At 40.8% G+C, this 21,259-nt stretch overlaps 1 protein-coding gene across 1 annotated transcript in view; it reads left to right on the top strand.

The window, feature by feature from the left end:
• Positions 1–21,259, top strand: part of Nnt (nicotinamide nucleotide transhydrogenase) — an 89,183-nt gene that overhangs the window by 42,908 nt on the left and 25,016 nt on the right. The window contains exons 11-17 of the mRNA XM_026783718.1: positions 1,175–1,336; positions 3,288–3,398; positions 4,273–4,418; positions 5,998–6,193; positions 8,151–8,384; positions 9,426–9,586; positions 12,296–12,475. Coding sequence (XP_026639519.1) covers positions 1,175–1,336; positions 3,288–3,398; positions 4,273–4,418; positions 5,998–6,193; positions 8,151–8,384; positions 9,426–9,586; positions 12,296–12,475 — 1,190 coding nt within the window. The remainder of the gene's footprint in view (positions 1–1,174; positions 1,337–3,287; positions 3,399–4,272; positions 4,419–5,997; positions 6,194–8,150; positions 8,385–9,425; positions 9,587–12,295; positions 12,476–21,259) is intronic.

The following is a 21,259-nucleotide window of genomic DNA, read 5'->3' as shown; positions in this document are numbered from 1 at the left end:
CATTGAAACACACAGAGGTACATAACATGTCTACGATCAGTCACTAGCAAGCAGCAGGATGAAGATTTGAATGAGACAGTCTGGCTTAAGACAACATGACTAATCATAACCCTATATAGTGTCTTATCAGTCACTGGAAAGCCAAAACATTTATCTGACTCTCTCCCAGAGATTTAGCAAGCCGTGTGTTAGAACTTCTGAAATACTGCATATGAATAGGAAAATCTTCACTAAGAATCGTCAACTTCAAGGTAAATTAACGTCCACAGCTGTTCCTTCAGCTACGCCACTGACAAAGCAATAGCTCCTGCTGAACTCAAGGGCCCTTATTCAGGAAAGGGTGCTTCCAGCTCCCCCATGGCCCAGTGTCTCTGTTTTTACTGACCACTAGGTAACCCTTTCTTCTGTTGCAGAACAGCTATCCACATGGTTGTTATTAAGGAAGGCGATAATTAAAAATGTATGTTCAGAGCTGGCTGCTTGTTTCTGCACATTCTTAATTTAATTTGTAGTTATTTTTTTTTCTTCTCTTTATAAAACTCTGTTTGCTGACTTGGTGTTGAGGCTGGAGCTGACTGCCCTGGCCAGCAGCAGTCCAGTCCAGACTCAGGAGCAATTGCAAAATTTCTGTCCTGGGTGGGTGGAAGCCATATGTTTTGGGGAGGTGCTGGAGTGAATGAAATCCTTCCTGGCCTTGGAAGCCTCTGTTGCTCAGCCACAGCTGAGAATGACATAAAATTGGCCTCATAAAAGTCCTGCCTTGTAAAGGTTAGATCCTGCGTGAGTAGAGTGTGTTGTTGCTCTTCTGTAGGCTTGTATAAACACATGGGACACTGCCAGTAAATGTTAAAACAGAAGGGGACAAAGTTAGGCACAGGGAATTGTGTAAATTGTCCTGAAGGTGGCTCATAAATATTACTAGATCTTTGCATTTCATTTGGGGGAAATGGTCAGTTAAGGTAGATTTCGTCTATAATCTCCCTTACATCTTAATGGTCTAATGTCTTAATAATCTACTGGTTATTGTCAGGGGAACAGAATGAAAGACATTGACTATTCTATAGTGTGTGTGTGTGTGTGTGTGTGTGTGCATATATGTGTGTGTGCATGAGCATGTACATTTAAGGTTGCTGAGGTCATTGCAGGCCATCTCACTTTCTCTTTCTTCCTCTAGGTCTCACTGGGATGCTGGGTTTGGGCATGGTGGCCCCCAACCTCGCCTTCTCTCAGATGGTGACCACTTTTGGCCTGGCTGGCATTATTGGTTACCACACTGTCTGGGGAGTAACCCCTGCTCTCCACTCACCACTGATGTCTGTTACTAATGCCATCTCAGGTTTGTTCTTTTGTTCTTTGCTCTTAGTCTGTCATAGGAGGTTTTGGTGAAGTCTATAAAGTCCATTTTCAGATCATGACTCCTGGTGTCTTGTTGCACGAGGAGGGTGGCCCTTTGTTCTCTCCTGGCTGCCCGGCTAGCTTACACCTGAAATAATCACACAAACTGTATTCATTTAAACACTGCTTGGCCCATTATCTCTAGCCTCTTATTGGCTAATTCTCACATCTTAATTTAACCCATTTCTCATAATCTGAGTTCACCATGAGGTCATGGCTTATACTGGGAAAGATTTAGAATGTCTGACCTGGCGTCTCCGTGGCGGCTTTTTCTCTCTGCTTTCTTCCAGAATTCAGTTCTGTCTTCTCCATCTACCTATCAGGCCAAGCAGTTTTCTTTATTGATTAACCAATGAAAGCAACACATAAACAGAAGGACTTCCTCCACCAGTGTCTAGGGCAGCTTTATAGTGACTTGGGTGTTCTCAAGGGTGAGGGGGCTTGTCAAACTGGATGCTATAGAATGTGCCAGCCCTTCCTGTGTCCCCATTTCCAGCAATGTGGATCCATTAATATTTTTTTTCCAATTATCAGGTACTTTAAGGAAAGGATTCCACTGATGAAATTTAGAAACCAGAGGGTGTTTTACAGAATCAGTTGCCACACCCTTTAGGGTATTTTCTTAGACTCAATTAAGCAATCTACCAAGTTTGTGTAGGCTGTGTATGACTTTGGTTGATCATGTTGTTTACACATAAGTAACCTGTAGACAGAAGTTTCTGTCCCACCCAGTCCCACAACCATAAATTCCCAAATATGCACACAGATGCTTATGTTAATTATAAACTATTTGGTTATTTGCTCAGGCTTATTAGTAACTACCTCTTACAACTTAAATTAACCCATAATTCTTATCTATGTTTAGCCATGTGGCTTGGTACCTTTTCTCAGAAAGGCATTTTCATCTTGCTTCTTCTGCATCTGGCTGGTGATTACATCTCTGCCTTTCCTCTTCCCAGAATTCTCTTAGTCTGGTCACCCTGCCTATACTTCCTGCCTGGTTACTGGCCAATCAGTGTCTTTTTATTCTTTTTTATTTATTTATTTATTTATTTATTTATTTATTTATTTTTGTTTTTTTTTTTTTTTCGAGACAGGGTTTCTCTGTGGTTTTGGAGCCTGTCCTGGGACTAGCTCTTGTAGACCAGGCTGGCCTAGAACTCACAGAGATCCGCCTGCCTCTGCCTCCCGAGTGCTTTAAACCAATACAAGTGGCAAATCTTTGCAGGGCACAAGAGCATTATTCCATGGCAGGAGCCCCCTTGCTAGGGAATGGTACCATCAAACATATTTCTTTGGTGAGAGATTTTTACAGCAGTGTACGTGACTTCAAGGAGCTGTTCTCTTCAACCTCCAACATTGGCTTAGATGCAAGGGAATGAGACCCAGCTGAGTATCCAGCATGGTGGAGCACATGATTATCTCTTGGAATGTCCTAGGCATAGCTCCTAGGATTTCGGTAGGGAGCACATCCAGTTTTAAAAAGTGCTGCATAAGGAAAGCTCAAATTGGTGGCAACCTGATCAATGCCTACAGATCATGATTAATTCATTGTAGTTTGGTTGTCACATTTCCCTATAAGCCAGGCTCTAGTGACAGTGATGACTTACCATGATGAGATCACTGGTAGAAAATTGAAGGTCATATCCTCAAGCCAATGGATGCGAGGCTTGTTAACTTTTTACCCACAATGGTACTTCAGGTAAGAAAGGTGCATAGGCATGTTGTCAACAGTTTTGATCAGGAAGATTGCACTTATCATTTTGATCAAGATGTAAGAAGGAGGCTGTCTTGTCTTTTGGTAGGATTCTGATATGACAAGCATTTCGGTTATTCCATTGAATGTGGAGAGGTTCCTGTACTTATTCACCATGTTGATATTTTCTTTTTAGGTTTGACTGCGGTCGGTGGTTTGGCATTGATGGGAGGACATTTTTATCCTTCCACGACTTCCCAGGGTCTTGCTGCTCTTGCTACATTCATATCGTCAGTCAACATTGCAGGTAAGAGGAAGAAGAAAGAGCCCAGGCAGGCTGTTTTGGGTGACATAGGAAGCAAATACCAAGCCATGTAAAATAGACTTTCTGAATTTAAGCATTTGACTTTACCTTTAAAGATGGCTTCTCAGGCCACAAATGTTCCTTTGGAAGGAAGGTAAAATATTTTGCCTCTCTGTAATGGTTAGAAACTGCACTGGTAAAGAACCAATCCATCCATACCTTCAGCCACGTAAGGATGTCATGCTAGAAGCTAACGGGAAAACTGTGGAATGCATAGCTTTGCATTATGTTGACTTCTGCTATCACCGTGACATCTCTGAATAAGTACAACTGCAGATAGGATTTTAGTCTTTTGCCTTATCACAACTCTGTTTGTTCCTGATAACTGAAAGGCTAGCACACCACTCATGTATGACACTCATTTGATGCTGTTTTAGAGCTAAGAATTCCTTATTCTGTCCAAGAAACCTGGAGTCTTTTGATGCAGTGTTTTTCCCTTTATCATTTGCTACAGAGTCTGACAAGCAGAGTAGCCTATCAGAGAAAAACACTGACTTTTGCTCCTTTGTATTTTCAAGCTTTTAAATGGCCATTTGCTTCTAGTCATGCGGAAACAGCTGGCCCTGCGTTGATAGCGAGTTTTCTTCTTAACTGAATTGAGGGTTCCCATTCTTCATCCACCTTAAGGGAACTGGTTTTAATAATAGAATGACTTTGTTTTTTGAGGGTCAAAAAATATTACTTGGAATAATAGTTGTCACTCTGTGATAGCTGGCAATACAGATATGTTTAATAAAGATATTCTAGCATATGAAAAAGGGTCATGCTGTCCTATGTGATACCTCTTGCCGTTTTTTCTTTCTCTTGATTCGGTAAGGTGGCTTTCTGGTGACGCAGAGAATGCTGGACATGTTCAAGCGACCCACGGACCCTCCAGAATACAATTACCTGTATCTCCTCCCTGGTGGCACTTTCGTGGGTGGATATTTAGCTGCCCTCTACGGTGGTTATAACATTGAAGAGGTAAGAGACCTTTGAGGGCTTTCGTTTTTACCACCATATCGTTCTCCCTTCTATGACTGTTTCGCTTACAGAATTTAAACTATCGAGAACATTCAGCTCTGTCAGCGGATACAGTTGTAACCTGGAAATGCCCTGTTCCAACAGAGCATTCTGATCTCCTGAGGACCAGGAGTTGGTGTGGGCTGACTTACTTGTTTTAAGGTTTCACGTGTAGAAACTGCTGAGAAGACACTCGTACTTTCCTCGTGAGCCTGTGGATTGGTGTGAGGGTACAGTGAAGTGTCCAGTGGTCAGTCTGGAAACGTTTGCACGTCTCTCCTCCACAAATACATCACAGTTTTTATAATGAAAAATGTTTATAACAAAAGACATTATACAATGCATTTAAGAAAATATAGTAATTAAACATTTTTTTTAAAGATGCATTTTGTCTTTTAATTATTATTTTGTGTGTATGGGTATTTTACTTGCATACATGTTTCTGCACATGCATTCCTGGTGCCCCAAGAGGTCAGAAGAAGGGGCTGGAGCCACTTTTATTAGAATTTCAGACTGCTTTAAAGCCAGTGTGTGGGTGCTAGGAATCGATCCCAGGTCCTCTGTAAGGGCCGCCAGTGCTCTTAGTCACTGAGTCATCACTCCAGACCCCTAGAATTTAATTATTTTTATGTTGTAGGGCCGTGATGCTCAACCTTCCTAATGCTGCGACCCTTTTGTACAGTTCCTCATGTTGTGGTGACCCCCAACCATAAGATGATTTTCGTTGCTACTTCATAACTGTATTTTTGGTAGCTATGAATTGTAATGTGTTTTGATGGTGTTAGGGGAGCCCTGTGAAAGGGCCATTCAACCCCAGGGCATTGTTACCAGCTTACTGAGAACCACTGTTGTAGGGCTGGGGTGGAGGCATGGCTGGTGAAGTGCTTGTTGTACTAGTACGAAGATGTGAGTTTGATCCCCAAAACCTGTGTGGAAAACAAACTGGGTGTGGTACTGTACATGCTTGTAATCTTAGCACTGCAGAGAGTGAGACAGGCAGATCCTGGGAGGAATAGATTCCACAGTGAACTCCAGGGAGTTGAGAGATTCAAGTCTGAAGTCTAAGCTTGCAGCTTACTGCACTTCCTATGGATAAATCATGTAATCCCCAGAAGCTTTTCTTCCCCCTTTATAAAGTGGAGATAATGGTTCTTTTCTCCCGTGGCTACCATGAGAATGTTACTGTATATATAATTAAGGCATAGTTCATGGTACCAATGACATGGATTGGCTATTTTGTAGCATTTGGACACTTTTAGTGTTTTAAAATCTAACAACCTCATTTAAGTTTGGGTACTTTTGTATATTTGTGTATACTATACTATCCAACTTGTATATATGGCATAATTATAATTTAAAGTATGTAATATATTTACATTCCTAGTGGATAGGAAAATATTTTGAAGTGCTATCAAAAGAGTTCATATTTATCTGTTGACTGTCTGAATTTACATTTTAGAGAATCACGGTCCACAAGAGAGATCTTTGCTGTGCCAACAGATTGAAGTTTTTAATAGCCTCTTTTGTTTCCTCTGATCAGATCATGTACCTGGGCTCAGGCCTGTGCTGTGTTGGCGCCCTGGGCGGCCTCTCCACTCAGGGGACAGCTCGACTTGGCAATGCTTTGGGCATGATTGGGGTTGCAGGAGGCCTGGCAGCCACACTTGGAGGTCTGAAGCCAGATCTACAACTGTTAGCTCAGATGTCTGGCGCGATGGCCATGGGTGGTACCATAGGTAAGCGCTGGGGGACTTCGGTGTAATGGCTTTGGGTGGTACCATAGGTAAGCGCTGGGGGACTTCGGTGTGATGGCCACAGGTGGTACCATGGGTAAGCACTGTTGGACTTCTGCCTTCAGATACATTCATGTCCTTCATATATCTGAAAAAAGTTAGGTTCAGAGATTTAAAATTAAAAAAAAAACTTTTTAATATTGGGAATATGGTTTGAGGACTGCATGGTTAGGAACATTGCCCCTTGGGTAAAAACCACATAGCTTATTTTTATTCAAATTCTTATTCAAATACCGACGTTTAAAAACATGGGAAAGTGTCCCAACTGAGCTAAAGAGCGGGATTAAAGACTATCCCATGTGGTATGAAGTTCTTATTTTCCCTTACTGACTATGTCCACTTACTGCTTACAGGATCGGGGACTGGGACACTTATATGTAGGCTCATCTTTTGTTCTGCCGATTATAGACAGCAGTAGACTCTGTTCATAAATGCTGAACACTCAAATAACACGTGACTGGGTAGAACAACCACGGTTTTAATTTTCTCTAGTAGTATGCTGGAACTCTTGTCAGATTTTCAGAATTTTGTGAGCTGGTTTTTAAAATAAAGCCATTATTAAAAATTAAATAGGGGATGGAGAGACAGCTCAGTGGTTAAGAGCACCGGCTGTTCTCCCAGAGAACTGGGTTCAGTTCCCAGCATCCACATGGTGGCTCACAGCCATCTATAACAACAGTTTCAGGAGACCAATTGCCTCGGCTGGCCTCCAAAGGTATTAGGCACTCACACAATGTATAGACATACATGCAGGTAAAACACTCATATACATAAAGAAAAAATAAGTAAAAAATAAAATAAATTTAAAATACTTCAGAAACAAAGGTACCACTGATACAGTATACCCCTTTGTAATTAATGTACTAGACTTTTAAATGATGCTCTTAGGTTATTTATGTCGGCTTACAGTAGAGACACTATGTAACAGCAGGCTGTTATAATTTCTTCCCCATTTCCTGTTTGATGACATGGCATTGGCAGGTTAAAATTGTTCTTGGCGAAAGTATTGACAAAATACAAATCCATTGTTTTTTGTCTAGACCTAACAAAATGATAGAAAAATTTAATATAACTTAAGTTTAAAATGAGACTATGGCGTTTACATTGTGACTAGTACAAAAATAAGCAAATATTCTTCCTGTGTTTGATAACTGTTACCATCCTTAATGAAAAAGTCCCCCACGTTTGTTACAGGAGCAAAGTTTTCTCTTGCATCTTACGTTTCATACCACAAACAGAAGTTTTTCTCGAATTACCCTTTTAAATGTAAAGAAAATGTTTACCGATATGTGTGTGGGAAATATGTTGATGAGTTGAAAATTCTAGGTTTGCTACAGGTACAAGAGCTTGGCAGAATCGACACGACACAGTCATTCTATGAAATCAATAACTTTTTACAACTTGGGATAAAGAAGGCTGCATTTGCTGGGGCATCAGAGCCGCTGCAGTGGTCAAGAGCACTTGCTGCTCTTCCAGAGGACCCGAGTTCACTTCCCAGCACCCATGTTAAGCACCTCACAACTATCTGTAACTCCAGGTCCAGGATATCTGATGCTCTCCTAAGTCCCTACACACACACACAAACACACACACACACACACACTTGCATATTTTATTACTTGAAGGTTGTGCATTTACCTTTATATAAACCCATACGTGCATCTTGTGAGCAGGTTGGTAAATCTTTCCCAGCAGAGCGTTAGCTTTAGGCTGCCTTCTATACTTCCTCAGGAAAGCCGGTCCTTTTGTGCCAATAAAGACACTGGAAGGAAAATGGTTGTCCATACTAGGAATCAGGCAACGCTCATCTGCGACTGTGATGCAAACCCTGTCCTTCGGGTTGCCGTTCTCCAGAGGTCTGTCAGATTTAAATTCCTCCCTGGCCTTGGTGTCCCGACAGGCTTGGCGATTGCGAAGCGCATCCAGATTTCTGACTTGCCTCAGCTGGTCGCTGCTTTCCACAGTTTAGTGGGCTTGGCGGCAGTGCTTACTTGCATGGCTGAGTACATTGTAGAATATCCACATTTTGCAATGGACGCGACATCAAATTTCACCAAGATTGTGGCCTACCTTGGCACTTACATCGGTGGAGTCACCTTCAGTGGGTCTCTTATTGCTTATGGAAAATTACAGGGTAAGTGATTTGACATAACTTTGAGGTAAATATTCCTCATTTAGGGTGTGCGTGAGTTTGTATAGCGTTCAGACACATGTGAAAGATTTTCCCTCAAAAAGATAATACATTTTAATTCTTAGGAGCTCTAAGCTTTCATAGAGCCATTTCTTCTGCACACAGCTAATAGTAGAAATTAGTACACAGACGTTTGTAGACACTAAGGGACATTTCTTAATACATACGATCAAAATAGCACCTCTCTGGCCTTTGCTTAGGGATGTCTGTATATGTTCTGCAGAAATGAACTTGTGTTTCCTAGAGTAGAGAGATTCTTATTATCCAATAAGTTTGGTTAACGGAACTCATTCTGAAAAACAACACGTCTTAGCACTGTGCCAAGGCAAATTCTACTATTGCGATATTGAATCACGAAAATGGAAGCAGAAGGAAAAATCCAGAGAGCCTCTGTGCAGCGCGGTCACAAATAAGTCCCTGGAGAAAGTCGTTTGTGATGTAAAAATATGTTTTTTGCCTCTGAATAATAAAGTTATTAAATGGGGAAACTTCCATGAAACGTAAAAAAAAAAAAAAAATCACAAGCGAACCTCAAGTCTCGCCCATTCTTGTCTCAGGCTGTTTCTTTAGAAATAGCTAACAGGAGTTCTTCTCCCTTGGGCCCAGTTGATAGCATTGGACATGCTAATGTTCCAGAATTCCGTATTGAAGTTGTAAATAAACAAAACCACACTTAATAACTTCTGTGTTGGTCATACAGGAAAAAAAATCAATTTTTAAGATTCCATGACAGAGTAAAGAAATTATGTGGTCAAAAAGTAGGGAAAAGAACAGTTAAGTTGAACCATATTTTCTTGTCTCTGCTAATGTGTGTTACATGTAGAACTTTTAACATGTCTTATGTTTCATATCTGGTGCTATAAAGTGATGTCTGAAGTACCACATTATCATTCTGATAGTAAGTTTTGGTAACTTAGGATTAAGTGATGTGTGGGGTTTCCCACGGCACACTCTGGGTTCTGAGTAACCTCTGCTTCGGCCCAGGTATCCTGAAGTCAGCTCCTCTGCTGCTCCCTGGAAGGCACGCGCTCAATGCAGGCTTGCTGGCTGCTAGTGCGGGTGGACTCATCCCATTTATGGCCGACCCCAGCTTTACCACTGGCATTACCTGTCTGGGCTCCGTGTCTGCCCTTTCTACTATCATGGTAAGCTGCTGGTGATGGAGAAGCAAATACTTGGAGGAGAGTCAGGGATATATCATTAGACTACAATCTGATCACGTTTCTGTCTCTTCAAGATCCCCAACAGTTACATGCCCGTCATTTTAGAATATAGAACTTTTTTTAAAAAAATTTATTTATTAAAGATTTCTGCCTCCTCCCCTCCATGGCCTCCCAAATCCCTCCCCCTCCCCCAATCAAGTCTCCCTCCCTCATCAGCCCAAAGAGCAGTCCAGGTTCCCTGCATTGTGGGAAGTCCAAGGACCTCCCACCTCCTTCCAGGTCTAGTAAGGTGAGCATCCAAACTGCCTAGGCTCCTACAAAGCCAGTCCGTGCAGTAGGATCAAAAACCCATTGCCATTGTTCTTGAGTTCTCAGTAGTCCTTATTGTCCGCTATGTTCAGCAAGTCCGGTTTTATCCCAGGCTTTTTCAGACCCAGGCCAGCTGGCCTTAGTGGGTTCCCGATAGAACATCCCCATTGTCTCAGTGTGTGGGTGTACCCCTCGCGGTCCTGAGTTCCTTGCTCGTGCTCTCTCTCCTTCTGCTCCTGATTTGGACCTTGAGATTTCAGTCCGGTGCTCCAATTTGGGTCTCTGTCTCTGTCTGCTTTCATCGCCCGATGAAAGTTAATCTCCAGGAGGATGACTCTATGTCTTTCTTTGGGTTCACCTTCTTATTTAGCTTCTCTAGGATCACAAATTATAGGCTTAATGTCCTTTATTTATGGCTAGAAACCAAATATTAGTGGGTTTATTCCATGTTTCTCTTTTTGGGTCTGGCTTACCTCACTCAGGATAGTGTTTTCTATTTCCGTCCATTTGCATGCAAAATTCAAGAAGTCATTGTTTTTTACTGCTGAGTAGTACTCTAATATGTATATATTCCATACTTTCTTGAATGTTTTAAAAGTACGAGAAAAAAATGATGTTCCCTTAACTGGCGATTTAAAGTTGTCACATCAGACACCTTTAGTGCTCTGAAATTTTCGTTGTGCCAATGTGCTGGTGAACAAGAATTTTAAAAGCCAAGGACTTAAACTCTGTTTTAACACCTACCATATCACAAGTTCTACAAATAGTGCTTCCGAGTTTGTATAATGTGCGTAAGGCGGCCACAGCTTGCAAGTTGCTCTCACGTTCCCTGGAAGATGTGATGTGGGATCCAATAATTATGTATGATGAGTTACAGTTAATAAATCCAGTGTATTCACCGGCAGAGTTCATCCGTCCATGGGTTTTCTCTCCCTCTCCTGTGTGGTTTTTGCATCTAATATATTGAGATAAACAGAGATTCTGTCTTTGTTACAGTTTGGCATTTTCTTAGTAGAGGATGCTATTACATGGAATTCTGTCACGTTCCTCCAGACTGGCTATACTCTGTAGATGGCCTTTACATTATAAGTTGAGAAAATATTCACAACACCTAGTAAGGCTACCTTGTGATTTCTTATTAAATACCGACTCTGTGATTCAGAAACACGAGAGCCGTGGTGTATAAATGGGACTTAGTCATGAGTGATCATAGAGTTAGGGCATGCATGGGTCAGCACACACACTTTAGAACAATAAAAGGGACTTGAAATTCTGTCTTTGTGTCTTAAAATCCAGTTTTCTTCTGTCTTATGTGATGGTGATTTTTTTGTTTTATTTTAAATAAAATCAAATAATCAAATAATTCTTAATTTTTAATCTAATCAAGCAGGAGTTTTCAAAAGTTCCTGTCATCAAACATAGAAATTAAAATTTTAAAAAAATTGCTATTTTTGAGAAATGATGAATATATTTGAGAGGAACTTATTGCCAGTATGAAAATGTCCCCATAGCACAAAAGATATTTTTAATTGCCTTTGGCTTAATATATCCTCAGATAAACAAAACACAAAAATGGAGGTGTATATGGAATGAATAGTAAAAAGTCTGCTCCCCCTAGCCTTTTTACTTTCTTATATTTAATAACTTTGAATTGCATCATGGACATTGTTAATGATTTTTTTAGACACATTGGATTCTGTTATATTCGTGTAGAGTTATCAATAACCATCTACAATTTAATTTACATTTTTGTATTACTTTTGTTTTGGGGCAGCTAATTTGGTTAGACTGAAGTTTCAAATTCTGACTCTTTTGGGACAGTGTCTGAAACCTGTTGTTATTTTTGTCCTTAGCAGAATTGCCTGGAGTCTGACCCAGAGTTTTGCGTGTCAGCTAGAGATTTGGGTAGTGTTTCTTCACAGTATTTGTGTAGAAATCCTTCGAGCCTGCTCCTTTGTAGGATTTTCTTTTTCACTTTCCAGATGTCTTTGTCACCAAAACCATGTCCTCTGAATCGCCAGCCAGTAAGACGGTGGACTGCTGACCTTAGTTTTATCTCCTCCCCTTGATACCAGCAGGGGCCATCAAGAGCTGGGACATGAACCTGGTATCATTTAATTTTCCCTAGTGGAGACTCCTTTTCAGTTTCTGCCAATTTTTATCACTACTTCTGTGTGGGGGATTTTGGGGGTGGTGGTGACAGATGTTCATGGTTGCTATGTCTATGAGAGAGTTGGTCATATGGCAGACTTGGTCATTGCCAGAAGCAGAACTTCTTTGGAAATGTGTTAGTTAGACAACTGGAGTGATTACGAAGATGTTGAATGTTAGAGAATTGATTGTGTATGTTCACTTGGGACTTTGCTTTGGTTTTCTCCTTAGGGTGTGACGTTGACAGCTGCTATTGGGGGCGCTGACATGCCTGTTGTCATCACCGTGCTGAACAGCTACTCAGGCTGGGCCTTGTGTGCCGAGGGCTTCCTGCTCAACAACAACCTGCTGACCATCGTGGGGGCGCTGATCGGCTCCTCTGGTGCCATCTTGTCATACATCATGTGTGTGGTAAGAGACGCATGTGGAAGAGCATGGAAATGATCTCCTGGAGGCATGGATGTGCTTGATCCTTATTCTGTTTACAGTAAAAATAAATCTATTGGTTTTAATTATTTTCAGCAGGAATATGAGGATTTTCAGAGCAAATTTCTGAGACTGATTTAAAAGATATTCAACTACAAAGACTTAGGAAAACTTAAAGTCAAACCCTTTGCATACCTTTCTCTGCCTGGAGGGAAATACATAATGTTTACTTTTGGTTATTTTTACCATTCTTTTTGTTTGTATAGTATTGTGTATTCACTTGTCTGACCTTATTGTATTTGTCAAGTCTTTTTTTTCCCTCTGTAGACAGGTTCCTGGTACAGAGCCCTGGCTGGCCTTGGACTTGAGATCCTCCTGCCTCAGTCTCCCAAGTGCTAGGATTGCAGGAATTTGTGATAACATGCTGTGCCTAGCTTTCACTTAAGTTTTAAAATGTTACAAGCTATATAGTCTTGCCTTTTTAATCATGAAAGATGCCTTTAAAATATATTTAGGGGGCTTTATAGTAATCTATCATATGGTTGTACAAAGTTTATTTAATTTTCCCCAGTACTTCACAACTTAGGTTATTTGATTTTTTATTTATGTAGTACATCTTCATGTGTTTTATTGTTTGAAAATTTCATCTCTCTCTCTCTCTCTCTCTCTCTCTCTCTCTCTCTCTCTCTCTCTCTCTCTCTCTCTCTCTGTCTACCTACCTATCTCTCCTTTTTCTCCCTATCTGTGTTTTGGTCAAATCCAACCCCCCTGTTGGGTATGGTAGCACATGCCTTTAATCCAACTTCTTGGGAGGAGGCAGAGGTAGGCAGATCTCACTTTGAGACCAGTTTGGCCAGGGTTACACAGTGAGACCTTGTCTCAAAATGAAACAATAATCCATCTCCCTTTTCCTTCTCCCCTTCATGTCCTCCTCACCTCCAACCACTGTTCCTTCTCAACTTCATGTGCTTTTTTCCCCCTGTTGTGACTAAGTCCATTTAATGTGCATTGTGTAGGACATGCCAGAGCATGGGTAGACTCTGGGACCACATGTCCCCCAGAGCGTGGGTAGACTCTCTGGGACCACATCTCCCCCAGAGCGTGGGTAGACTCTCTGGGACCACATCTCCCCCCTGAGGCCCTGAGTTCCTCAGCTAGGGATGGGGCTTCATGACTCCCTCTCATAGCTGTTCATTTTCCATTTTCACTCCTAAGACACAGTTCTTAGAAATAATGTACTCAATGTTAGAGACTTTTTTTTTTTTTTAATTTTCACGTGTTTCTAGACAGCTTGTTCTAACCACGCTCCTCCTGGTTCTCTATTAGAATGTTTATCATGAAGGTTTATGGTCAGTGTGATTTTTTTTTTAAGAAACCAGAACAGAAAAGTAGCTATATAAATACTTCCCACCTTCCTTTTTTTTCTAATTAATTCTCTCCTTGATGGCAAAAGGTATCTTTTTATAATTAACTATAAATTTGACAAGAAGTAACTTGCTTAAATTATAGTTATTATTTTCTACAGAATAGTTTGGGATTGCTGTTGAAGCCCATTTGCATTACTTTATAACAAACAAGCTTAAAAAAACCAAACTTGTATTTTTTCAATGTCTATATCTTTATCAAGTCGATGTAAGGTATAACTCTAAATATTTAAATTAAAAAAAAGGTCCCTTCCTGGGTTCAATTCCCAGCACCCACATGGCAGCTTATAATAGACCATAACTCCGTATCCAGGGGATCTGACACTCTCACACAGACATACATGCAGGCGACATATCAATGCACATAAAATAAAAATAAATACATCATTAAAAGAAAGATCACTTAAAAAAAAACCCACCCCAAGGCTTACAAAGACATCTTGGGTTTACAGATAACCTTAATGTGTATCACCTTAATAATATATTTACTATAATTTTATACCTCTGGCTTAATTAAATTTTAAAAAAAAGATTATTTATGTGCTGTTTTGTCTGCATGAATGTCAGTGTGCCACTTTCATGTCTGGTACCTGCAGAGGCCAGAAGAGGGCTGGGATTGACGTGACATGGTTGTAAGCCATGTGCTTGGACTCAAATCTGGGTCCCTCCGGAAGCAACCAGTGCCCTTAACTCCAGCCGCTTAGTTTTTAAAAAAATTTACTAGTTTTGAGAATGTTATACATGAACACTATATCTATGTCACTCACAGTTCTGTCCCCTCTCCAACTTCTCCCATGCCCTCCCCCCAACTTAAGATCTTTTCTTCTGTAGTGTACGTATGCATATGTATAGCTAGCATACTGAGTCTTCTTAGTGTTGCTTATAGGTACATATGTCCAGGACTGAGCGCTTAGGCTTCCTTGGAGGAACTGGATTCTCTCTTTCTCAGTAGCCACTGACTCCCTGTAGCTCTCCACCGAGGGTGGGAGCTTGTGGAACTTCCCCCAGCCACATTGGTGCTCAACTCACAATGTCATTATGCCAGTCTTGTTCAGGCGACCTTCTCGCTGAGCTTTCAAGGTTGGCTTCCCCTTGTCACATCTAGGGGACTGTCCAGCAGCAGGCCCATCCTCTTCCAATGCCATTCTCAAGCGGCATCCTCTGGCTGTTACAAAGTTTCCATCTCCTCCTCCTCTGTTTCCCCTGAGTCTTAGGTGTGCTGTCTGCACTGCAAATGCCATCATTTGGGGTTGGGCACCCCTCAGTCACTTAGTCTCTGTGTCTCGGTCACTTGTGGATCTCTCTAATCGTCTCTCCGTGTGTTTCAGGATAGGAGGGGAGAGCTACACTTACCTTGCTTCTTTGGTTACATTGGGTTACAGAATACCTTCATTTTAACATTTCAGCATCTTATTTGCCTTGAGAGATATCAGGTTAATTAAAATACTGAAGTTACCTTTTTGTAATAAAAGTATTTTTTGTGTTTTTGCTCATCTTGTAAAAACAGGGCTCGGCAGCCAGGTTTAAGACAGCCTATTATGCTTGTAGCAGTTCCCAAGTAGTTCGGAAGATTTGGGATGTGGAAACTTTATATCCTGTTGAGAACTTAACTTCTAGGCTCTGTGGTGTTTCAGTTACAAGTACCTTTAAAGGAAAGTTGCTTTTAGTTCTTTAGAAACAGTTTCCTTCAAAAGTGGGCTTCTAAACCGTCTTACTGTGTTTCAGTTGGAAAATTCAAGTGAACAGCAGGGGGCAGCAGATCTTCACAATTACTTAAAGGCCATTTGTCAGAAATATGAGTTTTGAAATCAAATTGCAAGATTTGAGTTATTTTATCTTTTTTTTTGCCTGATTGTTTTAGACAGTATATCACCACATAGCTAAGACTGCCTCAAATTAAGGATCCACCTGCATCAGTCTCCTGTGTGCTGGGATTATGGGCGTGTGCCACCACGCCTGGCAAAAGTCTTGAATTCTGTCAGTGCTAGTGGCCTTTCAGTACAGGAGGAAGGGGGAAGGACTTAAATGTAGCTCTTGAGAGGGCATCCTGAGTACCCTTCCCATTTTCACCCGTGTTTCTCTCATGGTTTTCTTTAGATTATTATTGTTATTATTGTTATCATTATTTTAGCAGTTTATATTCCAAGTTTCTAAACTGTGTCTCTTACTTCTTGCCTCCTCCTCCCTGTCCAGTCTCTTTGCTTTTGTGGTCACAGTTGCACAGTAACTTCCCCAGTAACTCAGATGTAGTAAGTATAGTAACCCAGGAAAAGGTGCCGGTCACACACACGCTCTTCTGTATGCTGGTGTAAAACGACCTCCTCTTTCTCCCTTTGTTCTCTCCTTTCATATGTTAGATGCTTTGGTAGTCCTTGTACCTCTTCTTTTTTCAGTGCCTCACTTGGACCATAAGACAGTAAGTGTTCTAGTTTTGTGAAGAACAGCTGGAGGGCGGGCGGTAAAAGGACAGAAACGAAATATTTTAGGGAAGAGAACACATTTTAAGAATTCAAATGGCCTCCTGTTTTAGTTAGGGTTCTGTTGCTGTCATAAAACACCCATGACTAAAAGCAACTTGGGGAGGAAAGGGTTTATTTGGCTTACACGTCCACATCACAGTCCATCACTTAGGGAGTTCAGGACAGGAACTCAAGGCAGGAGCTGATGCAGAGGCCATAGAGGGAAACTACTTACTGGCTTGCTCCTGATGGCTTGTTCAGTCTGCTTTGTTATGGCACCCAGGACCACCAGCCCTGGGGTAGCACCATCCAGAGTGAGCTGGGCCCTCCCACACCAATTGTCATAATCATCAAAAAAAAAAAAATGCACCAATAACCAGTCTGGCGGGGGCATTCTCTCAATAGAGATTCCCTCTTTCACAATGACTCTTGCTTAAATCAAGCTAACACAAAACTAATCAGCACACACCCTATGAATCAAAGCGTTCTGCATGATGAATACTTCATGGGGAGAAAAAAAAACTCAAAAACCATTTAAAATCTATTCTAATGGTTGTAGTCAACTCATTACAGCACTTAAAAGCTTACAGTTATTAATCTATTACTTTTTTTGAAAGACAGAGCCCTATTTAAAAAGTTAATAAAAGTATTTAAAATCTTCAATGAAACCACATCAGAAAAAAAATAGTCCAGTATCGTCCATACAACAATACAACAATTACTAGGCCAGGGACAACCTTACAGAGACAGTTATACAGCCTGGGAGGTCTAGCAATAAGAAAGAGCGGAGAAGGAATGTGGAAAAGAGCCACACTTTAATAAATAACGTAAATTTCAAAGATGATGGATAAGGGGATAAGAAAACGTTTGATGTTTTGAGATCTTATACTAATACGTTCTTATAGCTTTCTTGTATCAAAAATATATGAGATCAGATTAATACTATTAATAATAATAATAATAATTGTGTGTATGTGTGTTTATTTGGATTTAAGGACAGCTAAAGCCTTAATTAAAAAGACTACTCCACGGCCAGATGTGGTAGTACACGCCTTTGATCTCAGCACACGGGAGGCAGAGGCAGGTAGATTTCTGTGAGTTTTGGCTAATGTGGTCTATATAGTGTGTACCAAGCCAGCCAAGGCTACACAGTTTAAAAACAAACCAACAAAATCCAAAGAACCTCCTACGAGAGAAGCATAGCAGCACACATTTGGGAAGCTGAAGTAGGAAGATCCTTGAGCTTTGCAGGCAGCTGGGATTCCATGGAGACTTCAAGGTTAGCTTGGACCCGTGAAGATCCTGTTTCAGAGAGAAGGTTATAGAAGTACAAAAATATCGGGAATTTGGTTGGGTAGAAAAGGTTAAGGGCAAATAAAATGACATAATTCCTAGTCATCATTTAACTGTTAACATTTGATATTCTAGTTCCAGATCGTCGTGTTCATGCTCATCCGCTTTTTAATGGATTATGTTTTTCTAATATTTAATTTTATAACTAATACATTTTATGCATCTACACATTAGCATATAAATATGGCTCTAGCATTCTATATCCAAACTCGTAGTACGAAATGTCTTGAACTTTGTTATGGCTGCAGTGTTCCTCTATCAGTACAGGGAAATGGCCCGAGGGCGTGGGGCCTTTTTGTTGGCTTCTGCTGATGCTGAGAGGATCCAGGGAACCTTCACAGCCCAGGCTCTTATTGGTGATGGGCATTGTGCACTTCCACTGCTCCCTGCACTTCCACACGCAATGACAGCCCAGTGAGAAACAAATAAAAAACAAATTGAAAACAAGTCTGCCATATTTTAAGGCATTAAAAGTAGATGTCTCGAAAAAACCAAAAAAAAAAAAAAAAGTAGATGTTTTTTATTCTCCCTAAATTTCTCTTGTAGCTGTCATTTTCCTTCTAGTGTCACGGATTTGTTAAAGGGCATTCAAGGGCGACTTTGTTAGTTTACCTATTATTTTGGTGCCGTCTATGGGTATACTGGCAGTATGCTATTAGAGTCCATATGGCACCGGTGCATTGACCTTCTGTAGTGTTTACTGAAGCAAACATGTCAGTCCAAACCAAAGCAGGGTGGTTTTATTATGTGGGAACAAAAGGAATGCTCCCCAAGTGACTGACCGACAATCTCGAAAATCACATTTTTCTTCTGACAGTGAATTCCTCTGGGTAGCCTCTGAACCCAGTGCTGTGGTTACACAACAAACCATATAATAAAAACTGAAAAGACATTGACATTGTCCAAACAGCAAACTCATATCCATGATTTGCTTTATGCCGTGCCATAATAATCAACCTCTTTATGATTCCGTAGTCCCTCTGCTTATATTATCACCTGGGAGATGGAGCTCTTAGCAAACTGGAAAAGCATTTTTTTTTCAGACAAAAACCAAACAACCAAACAAAAAACTCTCTTTCTTTTCAAATGGAAATAGAACAGAATGAAGGAAGTCAAAAGTCAAGCCAAACAGAATTTTATTTTATTTTTTTCTTTGTGATTGACTAATCAGTATCTACAGAACATTGAGACGAGAGACAGTACTGAATGGTATATATGCTATTGCTTCGGTTTTTGGCTATTTTATAGCCTTTCTTTTGTCTTCAGATGAATTTCTTTCAGTGTAGCTAGAATTATGTGAGTTAATGATCTCTTTAATGGAGAACACAGCCTTCATTATAGGACTAATTAGCTCAAAAGGAACAGACTCTGACAGTGTGGCAATTTTTTTTTTCTTTCTTGGTCTTGGAATCTGAGAACCCCTCAATCTGTGAATAAATGGCCACAGGATGGTCTCATGAATCACTTAAGGAAGCAAATAAAATAAGGGAGGAAAAAAAGAACAACACAAAGCTGTAAACCCTAAACATTTGTTGTGAACACGATGTTGCAATGGTAAATTAAGAGATGAAAAGTAATGTAATTTTTAAGAGACCACATGGAATTCACATAATGGTGATATAATTTTGCTTTGCGTTTAACGAGTAGACCTTGATTGTTCAGCCACTATTTTTTCCTCCATTCCAAGTGAGTGAGTGCACTTTCATTAAATGTCCTCAGAGATTCTTTCTTCCTCTCTCGGTCCATTTCATAGGAGAAACAATGCTTCTTCTTAGGCCAAGGCAGAATGGTGGGCTCCTGTCCTCACACATCTCTCTGCACGCCATGTGCTTCTGTGATCTGTTGGCGCTGTCATAAATTGACGAAGACTCTTTGTCCATTGGAGAAAAGTTCTCTCTAACAGGAACCTCGATGTCTAAATAGTTCTGTTTTGTGTGTACATGAATGAGGTGTATGCATGTATGTCTATGCACATGTGTGTGTTGGGTCACATAGGTCTGTATGGATGGAGAACAGAGGGGGCACTGAGGGTCTTCCTTTCTCACTATACACCTTGATCCTTCCAGGTAGGGTTTCACACTGAGGCTGGAGCTCACGGTTTTGTCTAGGCTAGCAACCCACCTCAGGGATGCTTCTCAGTGCAGAGGTTGCTGTTGTATGTGGGACTATGCCCAGCTTTTGGGGTAGGGGGTGAGCGTGGTAACTAGGATCTAAACTCCTGTCTTCATGCTTGCTCAGCAACCACTCTTAACCACAGAGCCTTCTCTCGGGCCCCCAAAATAGATTTTAAAAATTAATTTTTAATGGCAAGAGTTTAGTAACATAGTTTTTGATAATTGAATCTCTGAATGTTATAATCAAAACTGGGAAAGATTTATAGACAGCAAAAACTGAATGTTTGGGGAGTCCCGGTTATGACTATTTCAGCTTTAATTCAGGAGTTTATAAACTTCCTGCCAGGCTGGGATTAGGATGTTAATTCAAAACATCAAACTTTCTCTTATCCCCTTATCCATCATCTTTGAAATTTACGTTATTTATTAAAGTGTGGCTCTTTTCCACATTCCTTCTCCACTCTTTCTTATTGCTAGACCTCCCAGGCTGTATAACTGTCTCTGTAAGGTTGTCCCTGGCCTAGTTATTGTTGTATGGATGGCCTAAATTTTTTCTGATGTGGTATTATTGAAGATTTCTAAGTACTTTTTTTAAACTTTTTAAATAGAGTATTTCCATTGAAACAAAGTAATAGATTAATAACTGTAAGCTTTTAAGTGATAATAGTGGGTGAACTATAACCATTGAAATGGGTTTTAAATGGTTTTTGAGTTTTTTTTCTCCCCATGTAAAACACTTTGATTCATGAATAGTGTGTGTGCTGGCTAGTTTTGTGTTAACCTGATATAAGCAAGAGTCATTTTGAAAGAGGAACTCTCAATTGAGAGAATGCCCCCGCCCGATTAGTCAGTGGGCAAACCTGTGGTGTGTTGTTCTTGATTGATGATTGGTGTGGGAAGGCCCAGCTCACTCTGGGTGGTGCCACCCCAGGGCTGGTGGTCCTGGGTGCCATAAGAAAGCAGTCCTGGCCTGAGTTCCTGTCCTGAACTTCCTCAGAGATGGACTGTGACATGGACGTGTAAGCAAAATAAACCCTTTCCTCCCCAAGTTGCTTTTAGTCATGGGTGTTTTATGACAGCAACAGAACCCTAACTAAAACAGGAGGCCATTTGAATTCTTAAAATGTGTTCTCTTCCCTAAAACATTTAGTTTCTCTCCTTTTACTGCCTGCCCTCCAGCTGTTCTTCACAAAACGAGACCTGTTATTATCTTTTGGTTCAGTTGGGGCATTTGTAAGGGTCGTTCTTGGATGGTTATAAGTGAGCACACTTGGAATAAGAGACGCCGTTCTCTGTATTTCCTCCTGAGGTTATCTTACTAGTGAAAAGGGTGAGCCCAAACGGAAAGCAAACCACCTGCTCAGCCCCGACTTTGTAGGCGGAGCCTGTAGGAGCACGTAGAATGGTGGGTCATCTGCT

The sequence above is a fragment of the Microtus ochrogaster genome, chromosome 19 (assembly GCF_000317375.1).
Source record: "Microtus ochrogaster isolate Prairie Vole_2 chromosome 19, MicOch1.0, whole genome shotgun sequence".
Taxonomy (NCBI): Eukaryota; Metazoa; Chordata; class Mammalia; order Rodentia; family Cricetidae; genus Microtus; species Microtus ochrogaster.
This window is presented reverse-complemented; position numbering and strand designations above follow the sequence as displayed.